We start from the raw sequence: 17,341 nt of genomic DNA on the forward strand, positions 1-17,341 counted from the left end.
ACCCCTCCCCTCCCCATGTCACCTGAAGTTTCATGATACATCACAAACTATTTTCATGACACTATCACAAATATAAACTTTAAACTGACCGTGTTTGAATGTGTTGGTTTGTCTATATGCGGCCCTGTGACAGACTGGCATCCTGTCCAGGATGCACCCCGCCCTCACGCCCTATGACTCCAGCTCACCCCGCGACCCTTAACTGGAGTAAGTGGGTGTACAGAAAAGAGTACATGTACTCAGTTTCATGATGATCATAAAAGCACTATATTAAATCACTTTTCAGGATGTCATCACGTTTTTGCTGTGTGATTGGGTTGGATATTTCCCACTATCATCAGCATGTGCTTGGACACGCCCCTTATAGTTTTATGCCTTCTGCACCACTAGTTTTTGCACCATCAAGATAGAGCCTTGTTTTGGGATATGTTAGAATTACAGTCTAAATAGTTCAAGGGTTAGCCTCAGCTAGCTTGGCAACTTTGATATAGGTGTGTGTGTGTGTGGGGGGGGGTGTTGTGGCTTCATTTGTCCCATGTAGGTAATGCCACCGCCCATGATGCACTTCTTTACCCAATTGTATGAGTTGACTGACTGGGAGTTAGGTGGAGTCAGGCATGTCTAAGATCGTGACATTTAAGGTTCAGGAAACCTTTTTTTTCACAATAATTTGAACAATTTTGCTCCTTATTCTCTCTTTTTTCCAAAAAAAAAAAAAGAGCATTCTTTAAAGGAAAAAAGCTACATCATTATAAACAGAAGTGAACAGTGTAACTGATTTTTGTTAAAGGGGTCGATGGACAATGAGTCAAGCTGATCTTTTCTTTGAAACTTCACTGGCAGACACTGCACCAGGAAGCCCACAACGTGGATACACACACGTGCGCACACACACACACGCACAGCTGCCTGTACACCCATAAACTCACATTAAACTTCAATTATCCTTCACTTGATGTTGCGCCTCGCTGCTAAGAGCCAGCACGATGCCCGCTGTGCCACTTTGCGGTGCACCTCATGTTTACTATCTGTGGTGTTTACAAGTCTGCATAAACAAAAAACCAGTATCTAGCGCAGCGCCTACCGCCGACACTCTATAAAACCGCGTTGTGTGTCCTCTTAGCGCGGAGGGACGTATAGGATAAAGATGGCTGTGAAAAGTACAAATTAGATTAACCACAACAAAAGTTTCTAAGAAAGGAAAATATGATGAAAAGCAGCCAGGATTTCTGAGAAATGATTGATGTTTTGGATGCAAGACAACCAAATTAAATGTTTTGTTTGGGGATGAGAAACACATTTGTTTGTGTGAGACTAAGGGTATAAACTTATTTTACGTATATGTGTGTGTGCATGCAGGGCTGTCTTAAATTTAAAAGCTGAAAAAGCTGCTGGCTCACAACAAGGCCCCCAAATGTTTTCAAAGACGCACTGCTCTGTTAAAAACTATACAAGCATAATTAAACTCACAAATCTCTGTCGTGTTCTCTCTAAAATCTTCTATCTCCTCTCCCCTCCCGCTCCTCTTTTTTTCTACTCGACTGTCTCTCTCCGAGACTTGTGTTTGATGAGTTATATAAATACCATCCCAATGGAAAAAGTGCGTCATGGTACAGACATGGTACAGACTCCCGTCTGAAGGCGTGTGCATGCATGCGCACACACATCCAGCAAAGACAGTGAAATCATGCTGACCGTCACCCTTCCCCATCTGAGTCAAGTGCCGAGATGAAAAGTAAAAGGAAAACTGGGAAAGATGCAGCATGTAAGAAAATTTTAGACATGTTGATGCATTGAAAATAAAAAAGTACACTAAATGAACAAATATGTGCACAAAGTTATTAAAGCAAAATACAATAAGTCAATAAGGCTACGTTGCCTTTTACTAGAATAGAAACTCTTTTTTTTTTGTCAGCTCTTCAAGGAACTGTATCCACAATATCTGAGGGTCCAGGTCGTGGTGGCAGTAGACCAAGCAGCACAAGTCCTCTAACTGTTCCTGGGGGATCCCGAGGTGTTCCCAAGCCAGGTGGGAAATATAATTAATCCTTCCAGTGTGTCCTGGGTCTTCCCTTGGACCATCTCCCAGTTGGACATGCCTGGAAGACCTCCTTAGTGAGACAACCAGGGGACATCCTCACCATATGCCTGAACCAATGGAAATGTTGTCAGAAATGTTTCCGGCAACATTTCCTGTATGTTCATTTTGTGAATTGTTTTGTAATTTGCGTCTGGCCCAAGCAGAGGGTCACCCCTTTAAGTCTGATCTGCTTGAGGTTTCTTCCTCAGAGGGAGTTTTTCCTTACCACTGTTGCTCTGGGGGTTGGTAAGGTTAGACCTTACGTGTGTGAAGTGCCTTGAGGAAACCTTGTTGTGATTTGGCGCTATATAAGTAAATGAAAATGAAATGAAACTACCTCAACTGGCTGCTTTCAATGCAAAGAAGCACCAGCTATACTGCGAGTTCCTTCCAGATAGTTGAGCTTCCATCCCAGAGTGTAAGCCCAGGTACACGACAGATGTATGTCATTTCCACTGCTTTTATCCGCAACCTTATTTTTTGGTCATTACCCAAAGCTCGTGACCATAGGTGAGGACAGAAGTGGAATTCGACTGGAAAATCGAGAGTCTCACCTTCTGGCTCAGCTCCTTCTTCACCACAACAGTTGGGTACAGCCTCCGTAAAACGTCAGATTCAGCATCAAGCCATCTATCGACCTCATGCCTCAACTCCCCCCCCCCCCCCCCCCCCAGTAAACAAGACGACAAGATAAGTAAACTCCTCTACTTGGGGCAATAACACTCCCCTGACTCAAAAGGGACCTTTCTGACAGAGGACCATGGTCACAGATTTGGAAGTGCTGATACTCATCCTGGTCGCTTCACACTCTACCTCAAACCTGCCCAGTGTGCATCAGAAGTCATTGACTGATGAAGCCAACAGAACCACATCATCTGCAAAAAGTGGAGCTGCAACTCTGAGGTTACCAAGCTGGACTGACTGCTCCTTCAAATCCTGTCCATGAACATCCCAAACAGGATTGGTGACAAGGAGCAGCCCTGGTGGAGTCCAACACTCACCAGGAACAGGACCAATGTAATGCTGAGAATGCTGACACAGCTCCTAATTTGGTTGTTAATTATTTATTTGAATGAAGAGAAAAGGTATGAAATCGCAAACTCCACAGAAATTGTAGGGTACAGACAAGAAGTCAATCAATCAATCAATTTTTTTTATATAGCGCCAAATCACAACAAACAGTTGCCCCAAGGCGCTTTATATTGTAAGGCAAGGCCATACAATAATTATGTAAAACCCCAACGGTCAAAACGACCCCCTGTGAGCAAGCACTTGGCTACAGTGGGAAGGAAAAACTCCCTTTTAACAGGAAGAAACCTCCAGCAGAACCAGGCTCAGGGAGGGGCAGTCTTCTGCTGGGACTGGTTGGGGCTGAGGGAGAGAACCAGGAAAAAGACATGCTGTGGAGGGGAGCAGAGATCGATCACTAATGATTAAATGCAGAGTGGTGCATACAGAGCAAAAAGAGAAAGAAACAGTGCATCATGGGAACCCCCCAGCAGTCTACGTCTATAGCAGCATAACTAAGGGATGGTTCAGGGTCACCTGATCCAGCCCTAACTATAAGCTTTAGCAAAAAGGAAAGTTTTAAGCCTAATCTTAAAAGTAGAGAGGGTGTCTGTCTCCCTGATCTGAATTGGGAGCTGGTTCCACAGGAGAGGAGCCTGAAAGCTGAAGGCTCTGCCTCCCATTCTACTCTTACAAACCCTAGGAACTACAAGTAAGCCTGCAGTCTGAGAGCGAAGCGCTCTATTGGGGTGATATGGTACTACGAGGTCCCTAAGATAAGATGGGACCTGATTATTCAAAACCTTATAAGTAAGAAGAAGAATTTTAAATTCTATTCTAGAATTAACAGGAAGCCAATGAAGAGAGGCCAATATGGGTGAGATATGCTCTCTCCTTCTAGTCCCCGTCAGTACTCTAGCTGCAGCATTTTGAATTAACTGAAGGCTTTTTAGGGAACTTTTAGGACAACCTGATAATAATGAATTACAATAGTCCAGCCTAGAGGAAATAAATGCATGAATTAGTTTTTCAGCATCACTCTGAGACAAGACCTTTCTGATTTTAGAGATATTGCGTAAATGCAAAAAAGCAGTCCTACATATTTGTTTAATATGCGCTTTGAATGACATATCCTGATCAAAAATGACTCCAAGATTTCTCACAGTATTACTAGAGGTCAGGGTAATGCCATCCAGAGTAAGGATCTGGTTAGACACCATGTTTCTAAGATTTGTGGGGCCAAGTACAATAACTTCAGTTTTATCTGAGTTTAAAAGCAGGAAATTAGAGGTCATCCATGTCTTTATGTCTGTAAGACAATCCTGCAGTTTAGCTAATTGGTGTGTATCCTCTGGCTTTATGGATAGATAAAGCTGGGTATCATCTGCGTAACAATGAAAATTTAAGCAATACCGTCTAATAATACTGCCTAAGGGAAGCATGTATAAAGTGAATAAAATTGGTCCTAGCACAGAACCTTGTGGAACTCCATAATTAACTTTAGTCTGTGAAGAAGATTCCCCATTTACATGAACAAATTGTAATCTATTAGACAAATATGATTCAAACCACCGCAGCGCAGTGCCTTTAATACCTATGGCATGCTCTAATCTCTGTAATAAAATTTTATGGTCAACAGTATCAAAAGCAGCACTGAGGTCTAACAGAACAAGCACAGAGATGAGTCCACTGTCCGAGGCCATAAGAAGATCATTTGTAACCTTCACTAATGCTGTTTCTGTACTATGATGAATTCTAGAAGTGGTGTAGATCATATTAAAAGTTGAGGAAGCTGGCTGTGTAAGAAAAAAGAGTGCACCCAGGAAAGTTTAAAATATTGACTGATTTAAAACTCATTTCAGTTGATGGTTTCCAGGCTAATCTTAAAACCTATCTATATATTTTATTTTGCCGTCTATAATTACTTTTACAGTTTTGTTTTATTGAAGGACATTGACTGGTTTGTATATTTTATTTACAGTTGATATTTAATGGCAGTTTTATGGATGGAAAATTTGTTTTATTGTTGCGTCTTGAATTAAAGACACAACAATAGTGTCTTTAAATCTCACTGGCAGAGATTCCACCTCTAGGATGCAGCCCCCCCAGTGAAATTTCCTTCCACCGCCGGTGCTTCAGAGTCCCAAAGTTGCCACGTTGCCTGCCAGAACACACTATCATGATTTTAGCAGTTGTACACAGCTAACCCTTACTGTACAGGACTGATTTAGTTATTGAAATCGTAAATATGGTACATGATAGAATGACACCAGTACAACACTTTTCCAGGCTGTCCCTGCAAACAATTCAAACATAAAGTGACGACAACTGCAACAATGATCCACAGTTAGCGTATTTTTCATTTTTTCAATCAACCACACTACTAATAACAAATCAATATGGCCCAAACGTCTTGGTTGGCTAATTACTTTGACTTGGAAAATGAGATAAAACAGTAACTGAGTAATAATTAAACTGTACTACCAGGTGTTACTACAACTTTTTTCATTGTACAAGAACATAATTAACAGCAGTTACTGAGAACGTGCTTGTGTGTGTGTGTGTGTGTGTGTGTGTGTTAGAAGAATGTGTTGAGAATCATACAAACCTGTAAGTAGCTTCACCCTGTTCTTTCCTTGAAGGGTTAGTGGGATGAAGGGGAGACAAAGGGAGAGAAGTCAGCACGTTAAAAAAGCTTTGCTCGTGCTCCCACTAATGGACACGAGAGGCCTCAAGCCAAAAATTAGTACAAAGAAACTCACTTTAATTCAGTGGGTGAGGTGAGAAACTGCTTCCGAGCACATGCAATGCTGCGGCCATGCACACTGAGGCTGGAAGAACGGCTCCCAAAATACAAAGGTGAGGATTTGAACATGAAGTGAAAAAGATCCGGTAACTCAATATTTCCAGTGAAGCTCCTAAATGTCATGGCCGAGTCAAAGTCCCTGTTTGCTTTGTTAATCAGAACATTCAACATTTAACGGTGCAAGCAGACGCCACGTCACTGTGGGAACTGAGGTCCAAATCGCTGCTTTTATAAAGTACATCAACGTTTGTCGGCTGAGAGTACAAACTAAATTCATATGATTCATATTTCTTTTTCTTTTTTCTGCATATACATGGTGACACCCCCCCCCCCCCCAAATAAAAAAAAAAAACAGAAGCTATAAATATTAGGGAAGACCACTGGAACAATCGTCTTCCCTAATATGTCTTGGTCAACCAAGGAAAAGATGTTTTGCCTGAAGGCCTATTTCTCCAACAAATCTTACCATTTGGAGCATCATTTTGAAAGAACATGACTAACATTTTTGGGAATGATTTCAAGACATTTGCTGGACCTGTGCGTAAACAAATGACGTCATAGCGCGCACAGCCCAAGAACTGTCCGCGGGGGGGGGGGGGGGGGGGGACTCTCCGTAGAGGAAAAGATGAAAAGGCGAGAAGTGTGTTTTGGTTCCCATACGGATATTCCGGATGATTTTCTCATGGATACTACGACAATGAACAGCAGCTAAAGCAGCCAGCTTGATGAGGACGCACTGCTGAATTTGGAGAGCAGCGCATGCCAGCCGACACGACAAAAGCTGTGAGCCAACTTTTTATGTATGCGTTACATGTTGTGTATCTCAGTAAAAAGTGATAATAATGCAAATAACATGCTGTTGTCATGCGGTGTGCATTTTCTGAGTCGCCCAAAATTACAGATATTCGCCCTTGTCTAACTCGGGCGAATATTTGTCATTTTGGGCGACTGGGCGTGAACGTTGGTCCTCTGAAAATGCATACTGCCCTCCAAAAGCATGTTATTGTATTGTTATTTAGTTCAGTGCTTTGATTCCTGTGAATATCTGACTGTATATAAATAGTTACTTTAACTATTATTATGAATAACAAATACATGATTTTTTTGGGATATAAGTTGCACCAGAGTATAAGTCGCAGGACCTCCCAAACAAACAGTAACTCATACTCTGGAAAATACATTAAAATGTGGTCATGAGTAATTACTGTGTGGCCAGAAATGAACAATATTGATATGTAGCCATAAATTATATATATATATATATATATATATATATATATATATATATATATATATATATATATATATATATATACGAGGTCTATTAGAAAAGTATCCGACCTTATTATTTTTTCAAAAACCATATGGATTTGAATCACGTGTGATTACATCAGACATGCTTGAACCCTCATGGGCATGCGAGAGTTTTTTCACGCCTGTCGGTTACGTCATTCGCCTGTGGGCAGTCTTTGAGTGAGGAGTCGTCCACCCGCTCGTCGATTTTTTTCATTGTTTAGGAATGGCTCAGAGACTGTTGCTTTGTTTGATAAAAATTTTTTCAAAACTGTAAGGCACAACTGAGTGGACACCATTCAATAAATTCAGCTGGTTTTCGGTAAAAATTTTAACGGCTGATGAGAGATTTTGGTCTGGTAGTGTCGCTTTAAGGACGGTCCACGGCGCCTGACGGCGATCTGCGCTTCGAGGCGGCAGCGTCTCGCCGTTTCAAGTTGAAAACTTCCACATTTCAGGCTCTGTTGACACAGTAAGTCGTCAGAGAACAGAGAACTTTCAAAAGAAGTCAGCATGAGGAGTTTATTCGGACATTCCATTGTTAACGGTCATTTTGTAATGAAAGAACGTGCGGGCAGAGTTGCATGTCGGGCTGGACCCGACCGCGGGGGGTCGTGGCAGGAAAAACACCTCCGTTGGAAATCTTGGAACATGCCCAAGCTGTTAAACAATTTCTCAGTTGCTCACTTGTTGAAAGCCATTAAAAGCCGCCTGAATTCTACAAATGGTTTTCAACACAGAGGTGTTTTTCCTGTCGCGGCGCACACAGATTTGCCGAGTCGTCACGGAAACGACTCGGCGAATTTGCGCGTACGTCTTTCATTAAAAAAATGTCCTTAAACAGTGGAATGTCCGCATAAATTCCTCATGCCGGCCTCTTCTGAATCTTCTCTGTTCTCTCACGATGTCCTGGGTGAATTAAGCCTTAAATTAGGATGTTTTAAGCTCGAAACAGGCCGACGACAGCGCCTGGAAGCGCTGCGCGACGTCCCGCTCCGTGGGAAGTCCTTACACCGACAGAAACACCCCATAATCTCTCGTCAGCCGTTAAACTTTTCACAGAAAACCAGCTTAATTTCTCGAATAGTGTCCACTCGGATATTCCTCACAGGTCCAGAAAAAATTTTGATAAAGCAACGCGCGCCGTCTCGAGCAGCGTGTGAAACAAAGGAATTCAGCCGAGAGGGCGGGACCACATCTCACTCTAGGCCTGCCCACAGGGAAATGACGTCACCGACACGCGTGAAAAAACTCACGCATGCGCACGAGGGTTCAAGCATGATTGGTGTAATCGCATGTCATTCAAATCCATATAGTTAAAAAAAATAAATAAAAGGGTCGGTTTATTATCTAAGAGACCTCGTATATGCATGCATGTAAGCCATGGCCACACATGAGTTATTTTCAGTTATTATTGCAAATGTTGTTACTGCAAAAACTGAGCTCTTTTGATTGCACGTTGCCCTTTTTGGCCTTAATCCATTAGTGTGTCCATGATGGCAAAATTTGAACGGAACCCAGTAACCGCTACAAATGTGCCGTTACAAAGGTCCTGCTTTAAAGCACTCTGACATATTATTGAAGTATGAAACATCACTGAAGAATCAATGGTTTTTGTTTTGGAACAATACACAGATATACTGTGTATCATTACCAAAATGATGCCGTTGGGCTAAAAGCTATGCAGGCGAGGAAACACCCTCAAAGATCAGAAGAAAGAAAGTATTAATACATGGATGGTTACAGTGCTGCACCACACTGAGCCACATGGTGGGAAATTAAAGACGAGATGAAGCTACACTGATAAGGATCAGCAGATACCAGCCCAGGAGGAGAGATGAGGCGAAGGGTTGAGCATCAGCAGCCGTATTGGTGAGTCTGTAAGTTGTTACCTACTTGGCAGGGCTGCAGGTATGCAGCGCCTTCAAATGAGGCTTCCAGGTAGCAATGGAAACCGAGTTCTCATCAGCAGCATAACTACGCCAGACACACTACGTGCAGAGTCGACAGGATAAATCAAATGATGGGAAAATGGAACAAGTAATTTAGAGAAGTGTGGGAGGGAAAAAGTGAGGGAGGGATGTATAAATTAAAGTGAGAGAAGGAAAGTGAGAAGGAGAAAAAAGAAGCTGATTAGTTTTTTGGGTTGGGGGAAGGGGGCGGAAGGTAGTATCAATGCATTGTGGGTGCGACTTGTCGGAGGGAGGGGTGGAAGGTGGGATGGCAGTGATGGTGGTGGTGGCGATGGTGGTGGTGGGAATACATGCCTGAGGGGGGGTAGGGTGCTTTGGTAGTGGTGCCATGTGGCTCTGAGGTAGGGACGAGCACCGTCGGTGGAGTACAGACGCCAAGCCGCCTGGGTGGGTCGGGGTGGGAGGGGGCAGAGAAGGACATACACAAATTCACACACAGTCACGCACATAGACATGACAGAGAAGGGTGAAGGCACAAACACGGTGAGGGAGAAGGTTGGTGATATCTGTGATCATGTCACATTCGGGGAGGGGGGGGGGGGGGGACCAGCTGGCAGCCATATTGGAGGACATGAGTAGTTAATAGTGGAAACAATGGAAATGTTGGTGCATAATTGACAAAACCAAACTGGGGCAGGTGATACAATTAAAGAGGGGTGTCCCAATTGTTATCAGGCTTAATCAAGGAATTTTTTGGTCAATTGGCATCAGACTTATTAATCACAAGTCTCTGTCTCAGTCCATAGGCGTCATGTCGACAACGCTGTGGCCACCGCCAGCTCACCAGCATGGTACATATAATAACAGTATATTTACACTCTGTTTCGATATTAAGTTTATTTCTGATAGATGGCACATGTAGTATCCTTCTTACTGGCCAGTCAGGTTACACTTTCCACGTGAATACACAAGTTTTTCTCGTAATCCTGTCTGTGCTTCAATAGGAAAGAGCGAGAGGTCAGAACCCCCCCGAGTAGAGGTCCAATTTTGAAGACATAATTGCATAGTAATAACAATAATTTTTGTTGTTAGTATTAGTATTATAATATTATATAACATAATAATTATATTTTATTATACAACATATTATTACATATTATTATTTTTGTTGTTATTATTATTATAATTATATATTATAAATATTATTTTTAGTAGTCGTAGTAGTATGAGGATGAATTCCTTTTTTAACAACTAAAACACATCCACCAGAGCGTTCTAGTTTTACTACATATTTGCACAGTTATAGTGATTTACTACTACTAATAATTATTATTATTAGTAGTAGTAGTAGTAGAATGAGGATGTCTTTTTTAACAACTAAAACTACCATCATAATATTGTAGTTTTACTACTGTAGTGCTGCAGGAAGTGGAATTGATGAAAGCCATATTAAAAAATTAATAAACATTTGATTGACTTTATTGAAGTTACAGTTTGCTTTGTGCAAGTGTCGGAAAATGCAAGAATTGGATAGAGACCCGGTTTTGGCAGATACTCTATATTAATTAAATGTCTCACATTGGGGCAAAGAGACTTGATCGGGATATCGTCAATTCCAGCACATTTAGTGCTTATGATTTACACATAAGTTTAGTCCAGAACAAACTCACCTGACAAAGTGCCTCTGAAAACAACTATAATAACTTCAACTGTGGCATCAATACAATTTGAATACGTATAATTATTCCTTTTTTAATGTAATTCATTGAACCTCCATGATGGCACCAGGTGTGGTAACAGGATGTGTGATATGATGACGACACAAATAATTTGCACAGCTAGAGCAAGAAATGAACACAATCCACCTGCTGAATGTGTTCCATTTTTGTGTATTGGCTGTTATGTACTGAAAAGGGTCACTTTTCACTTCAGTATTTGAACATTTCTGTGCACCACCACATTGGAGTCCAAATGAAACAATAAAAATGTGCTTGTAGAGTCGACTTTTAGCTTTAATGTGAAAGTGGTTCAGCAGAAATATGTCATTAGACATTTAGGAATTATAGTCATTTGTATTCATATTGACAGGCCTTAAGTAATTGGACAAATTAAATATAGGGATTGTCTTAAATACAAAGGGGATGAATGTATGAGCTCCTGGATGGCTTTCTCTGACAAGCAGGTTCTTCACACGGCCAGATCGATATTAGACCACTTCAAGATGAGTGTGTGACTGTTTTCCATCATGTCGTCGATTTAGAGTGTTCCCGTTCAAATACAATAAGACTTAAAAGTCCTTCATCCCTTATGCAGTAACACTGCCTAATGCCTTCATGTAATGCTGTATTTTACTGAGTGCAATGTGTATTATATGTTTTTTTGGCATACGAGGGTAGGCTGAAAAGTTCTAAGGCTCACCAAGAAGGAGAAATGCCATTTCAATAAAACTTGGCATGCATTAACTTCAACTCTTCTGATGACTAACTGTGTTATTTTCTTCCAGGTTGTGAAGTAGTTTATGGTTCATAGCCAAGTTTGAAAGTTCGTGGTAGAGGGAAACGGCAAAAATGGACAAAATCTGGCATCGCGGTGTGAATAAGTACCTGCATAAGAAGGGGTTAAAGCCCAAGGACGTTCATGCGGATATGGTTGCTACATTAGGGGATGAAGCTCCCTCCAATATCTACAGTACAGAAGTGGGCAGCTGAATTTAAGAGGGGCAGAGAGAGCCTTGAAGACGACCCAAGGTCTGGGTGGCCTGCAACAGCCACAACCCAGAAAAACATTGACCTTGTTCATGAAATGGTGATGGATGACAGACGATCGACGATTAATCAGCTAGCAGATGCTGTGGGAATATCCCGTGAGAGAATTGAACACATTCTGCATGAAGAACTTGGAATGTCAAAGGTGTCAGCTCGGTGGGTGCCACATCTTCTGACGCCTGATCAGAAACGCACCAGGCTAGTCGTGTCGAAGGCAAACTTGGCGCAATTTGAAGAGGATCCAGCCAATTACATGGAACGTTTACTTACCCAGGATGAGTGTTGGGTTCACCACTTTGAACCAGAGACAAAAAAAACAATCAATGCAGTGGAAACACCCAAGGTCACCACCTCCAAAGAAGGCCAAGGTCGTTTCGTGTGTGGGAAAGGTCATGGTTTCAGTTTTCTGGGATGCCAAGGGCATTGTGTTTATGGACTATCTTGAAAAGGGACAAACCATAAATGGACAGTACTATTCTAACCTACTGAGACAGTTACGCGAGGCTATCAAAAAGAAGCAACCAGGAAAGCTGACGAAAGGGGTGCTGTGCCATCAAGACAATGCCCCAGCTCACAAGTCAACAGTGGCCATGGCCACTCTCCACGAGTGTGGATTCGAACTGGTAGATCACCCACCATACTCCCCTGACTTGGCACCCTCGGACTTTCATCTGTTCCTAAACCTGAAAAAAAACTTGGCTGGGAAGCACTATTGGAGCAATGATGAGGTGATGGCTGCCGTTCAGGACTATTTTGACTCTCAAGATGAAAGTTGCTATGCCAAGGGAATCGAAGCACTCAAGCACCACTGGAAGAAGTGTGTGGAGTTACAGGGAGACTATGTAGAAAAATAACCCTGAATTTGTTCAATTCAACAACTGCATCATAGTCAGCCTTAGAACTTTTCAGCCTACCCTCGTATTATCCTATGCCCAGACTGCTAGTGAAGTTTCCCCACATTGGATAATAAAATGTCTGAATCTGTATTAAATTATGTTTGTCCAATTACTTATAGGCTCAGAATATAGCGCAATGCTAAAAATAACTTTGGCCGTATGAGCATATATATATTTAACAGTGTCTGCAGGAGGGTGTGCATGTACGCATATATGAGCTTTTGACAAGCGGGAAAGTTAGCCTTGAGTTAGCGGAAGTTACCGTGCATGCTTATGTCCGCAAAATGTCTTATCAATCACTCCAGAGGCGTTATCGGGTTAGAAAAACAGCATTTTCAGTTTTATAAGTGTTTATTTCTCACTAGCTTTTACATAAAATTTGACAAAGAGGTTATATTTACATTTTTCAGCTAGCTATAGTGCAGCGGATAACTAAAAAAAATGCTTCAAATCCCCTGCCATCCCCTCATTACCCCATCCCCGTAGAGACGGTGCCTGCTCCCAGACCACCAATAACCAGCAAAAATCTATTTAAGCATAAAAATTCAAAAAGAAAAAATAATATAGTACCTTCAACTGCACCACAGACTAAAACAGTTAAATGTGGTCTATTAAACATTAGGTCTCTCTCTTCTAAGTCCCTGTTAGTAAATGATATAATAATTGAGCAACATATTGATTTATTCTGCCTTACAGAAACCTGGTTACAGCAGGATGAATATGTTAGTTTAAATGAGTCAACACCCCCGAGTCACACTAACTGCCAGAATGCTCGTAGCACGGGCCGAGGCGGAGGATTAGCAGTCTTCCATTCCAGCTTATTAATTAATCAAAAACCCAGACAGAGCTTTAATTCATTTGAAAGCTTGACTTTTAGTCTTGTCCATCCAAATTGGAAGTCCCAAAAACCAGTTTTATTTATTATCTATCGTCCACCTGGTCGTTACTGTGAGTTTCTCTGTGAATTTTCAGACCTTTTGTCTGACTTAGTGCTTAGCTCAGATAAGATAATTATAGTGGGCGATTTTAACATCCACACAGATGCTGAGAATGACAGCCTCAACACTGCATTTAATCTATTATTAGACTCAACTGGCTTTGCTCAAAATGTAAATGAGTCCACCCACCACTTTAATCATATCTTAGATCTTGTTGTGACTTATGGTATGGAAATTGAAGACTTAACAGTATTCCCTGAAAACTCCCTTCTGTCTGATCATTTCTTAATAACATTTACATTTACTCTGATGGACGACTCAGCAGTGGTGAATAAGTTTCATTACACTAGAAGTCTTTCAGAAAGCGCTGTAACTAGGTTTAAGGATATGATTCCTTCTTTATGTTCTCTAATGCCATATACCAACACAGTGCAGAGTAGCTACCTAAACTCTGTAAGTGAGATAGATTATCTCGTCAATAGTTTTACATCCTCACTGAAGACAACTTTGGATGCTGTAGCTCCTCTGAAAAAGAGAGCTTTAAATCAGAAGTGCCTGACTCCGTGGTATAACTCACAAACTCGCAGCTTAAAGCAGATAACCCGTAAGTTGGAGAGGAAATGGCGTCTCACTAATTTAGAAGATCTTCACTTACCCTGGAAAAACAGTCTGTTGCTCTATAAAAAAAAGCCCTCCGTAAAGCTAGGACATCTTACTACTCATCACTAATTGAAGAAAATAAGAACAACCCCAGGTTTCTTTTCAGCACTGTAGCCAGGCTGACAAAGAGTTAGAGCTCTATTGAGCCGAGTATTCCTTTAACTTTAACTAGTAATGACTTCATGACTTTCTTTGCTAATAAAATTTTAACTATTAGAGAAAAAATAACTCATAACCATCCCAAAGACGTATCGTTATCTTTGGCTGCTTTCAGTGATGCCGGTATTTGGTTAGACTCTTTCTCTCAGATTGTTCTGTCTGAGTTATTTTCATTAGTTACTTCATCCAAACCATCAACATGTCTATTAGACCCCATTCCTACCAGGCTGCTCAAGGAAGCCCTACCATTATTTAATGCTTCGATCTTAAATATGATCAATCTATCTTTATTAGTTGGCTATGTACCACAGGCTTTTAAGGTGGCAGTAATTAAACCATTACTTAAAAAGCCATCACTTGACCCAGCTATCTTAGCTAATTATAGGCCAATCTCCAACCTTCCTTTTCTCTCAAAAATTCTTGAAAGGGTAGTTGTAAAACAGCTAACTGATCATCTGCAGAGGAATGGTCTATTTGAAGAGTTTCAGTCAGGTTTTAGAATTCATCACAGTACAGAAACAGCATTAGTGAAGGTTACAAATGATCTTCTTATGGCCTCAGACAGTGGACTCATCTCTGTGCTTGTTCTGTTAGACCTCAGTGCTGCTTTTGATACTGTTGACCATAAAATTTTATTACAGAGATTAGAGCATGCCATAGGTATTAAAGGCACTGCGCTGCGGTGGTTTGAATCATATTTATCTAATAGATTACAATTTGTTCATGTAAAGGGGGAATCATCTTCACAGACTAAGGTTAATTATGAAATTCCACAAGGTTCTGTGCTAGGACCAATTTTATTCACTTTATACATGCTTCCCTTAGGCAGTATTATTAGACGGCATTGCTTAAATTTTCATTGTTATGCAGATGATACCCAGCTTTATCTATCCATGAAGCCAGAGGACACACACCAATTAGCTAAACTGCAGGATTGTCTTACAGACATAAAGACATGGATGACCTCTAATTTCCTGCTTTTAAACTCAGATAAAACTGAAGTTATTGTACTTGGCCCCACAAATCTTAGAAACATGGTGTCTAACCAGATCCTTACTCTGGATGGCATTACCCTGACCTCTAGGATTTGTCATTCAATGCGCATATTAAATAAATATGTAGGACTGCTTTTTTGAATTTACGCAATATCTCTAAAATTAGAAAGGTCTTGTCTCAGAGTGATTCTGAAAAACTAATTCATGCATTTATTTCCTCTAGGCTGGACTATTGTAGTTCATTATTATCAGGTTGTCCTAAAAGTTCCCTGAAAAGCCTTCAGTTAATTCAAAATGCTGCAGCTAGAGTACTAATGGGGACTAGAAGGAGAGAGCATATCTCACCCATATTGGCCTCTCTTTAATGGCTTCCTGTTAATTCTAGAATAGAATTTAAAAATTCTTCTTCTTACTTATAAGGTTTTGAATAATCAGGTCCCATCTTATCTTAGGGACCTCATAGTACCATATCACCCCAATAGAGCGCTTCGCTCTCAGACTGCAGGCTTACTTGTAGTTCTTAGGGTTTGTAAGAGTAGAATGGGAGGCAGAGCCTTCAGCTTTCAGGCTCCTCTCCTGTGGAACCAGCTCCCAATTCAGATCAGGGAGACAGACACCCCCTCTACTTTTAAGATTAGGCTTAAAACTTTCCTTTTTGCTAAAGCTTATAGTTAGGGCTGGATCAGGTGACCCTGAACCATCCCTTAGTTATACTGCTATAGACTTAGACTGCTGGGGGGTTCCCATGATGCACTGAGTGTTTCTTTCTCCTTTTGCTCTGTATGCACCACTCTGCATTTAATCATTAGTGATTGATCTCTGCTCCCCTCCACAGCATGTCTTTTTCCTGGTTCTCTCCCTTAGCCCCAACCAGTCCCAGCAGAAGACTGCTCCTCCCTGAGCCTGGTTCTGCTGGAGGTTTCTTCCTGTTAAAAGGGAGTTTTTCCCTTCCCACTGTCGCCAAGTGCTTGCTCACAGGGGGTCGTTTTGACCGTTGGGGTTTTTATGTAATTATTGTATGGCCTTGCCTTACAATATACAGCGCCTTGGGGCAACTGTTTGTTGTGATTTGGCGCTATATAAATAAAATTGATTGAACTGATTGACGCAAGCACCAAATTTGGCACACATACTCCTTAGACATTACTCTTTTAAAAATGCCAGGTACCCACGTGAACGTTCAATAGGCAGCCAAGAAGGGGTCAATTGAAGTATTACACAGGGGTCAAAATTTAAAAATGCTCCATTCATATTGAAAGGTATTCCATATTATTTGTCTGATCATAAAGATTCCAAAAAGGTATAGTTTGGACTGTCTGTGAATGAATGGTCTGGAGTGATGGGGTAAAAACAGCAAGAACACTGAGAAAGGTCAATTTCAGTTTGTACAGGGGTCAAAAGTTAAAGTTGCTCCAATTTTTGTAAAAAGTGGTGCAAATTACTAATTGCTAATAGGATTAATAAATGGAATCGTTTTGACTGTGCTTGGTTTGCAAAGTAAAGGTTAAACAATATCAGCATCCATTGGAATTATTTCATGTGACATATGCTACCCTGTAACATGATAACTAAGCATGATACATGATGCAAACTATTCCTTTTTAAAACCGTATTCACCCAACTAATAATTTGCATCAGTTTTTATCAAAATTTGAGCAACTTTAACTTTTGACCCCTGTACAATATCTGCTGCACTACTAGACCAGCCACTGACTGTCACGCTGCCGCTCTACTCTGGCTATCATCACCACCCCTAAAAAAACAAATAAAACAAAACAAAACAAAACAAAAAAACAACAGAATGAAACAGAATGTGACATTTTAAATG

At 41.1% G+C, this 17,341-nt stretch overlaps 1 protein-coding gene across 2 annotated transcripts in view; it reads right to left on the minus strand.

Annotated features, from left to right (window-relative positions):
* The window catches only part of kcnq5a (potassium voltage-gated channel, KQT-like subfamily, member 5a), a 276,889-nt gene that overhangs the window by 39,555 nt on the left and 219,993 nt on the right, over nucleotides 1-17,341 (minus strand). Inside the window, exons 8-9 of one of the 2 annotated variants that reach the window (XM_034184668.1) lie at nucleotides 9,084-9,178; nucleotides 5,697-5,723 (exon numbers count right to left, since the gene is read on the minus strand). In XM_034184668.1, the coding sequence (XP_034040559.1) occupies nucleotides 5,697-5,723; nucleotides 9,084-9,178 (122 nt within the window). Of the gene's footprint in view, nucleotides 1-5,696; nucleotides 5,724-9,083; nucleotides 9,179-9,454; nucleotides 9,544-17,341 lie in introns of both variants that reach the window. The other variant, XM_034184669.1, reaches the window with a different exon arrangement.

The sequence above is a fragment of the Thalassophryne amazonica genome, chromosome 13 (assembly GCF_902500255.1).
Source record: "Thalassophryne amazonica chromosome 13, fThaAma1.1, whole genome shotgun sequence".
NCBI classification, from domain to species: domain Eukaryota; kingdom Metazoa; phylum Chordata; class Actinopteri; order Batrachoidiformes; family Batrachoididae; genus Thalassophryne; species Thalassophryne amazonica.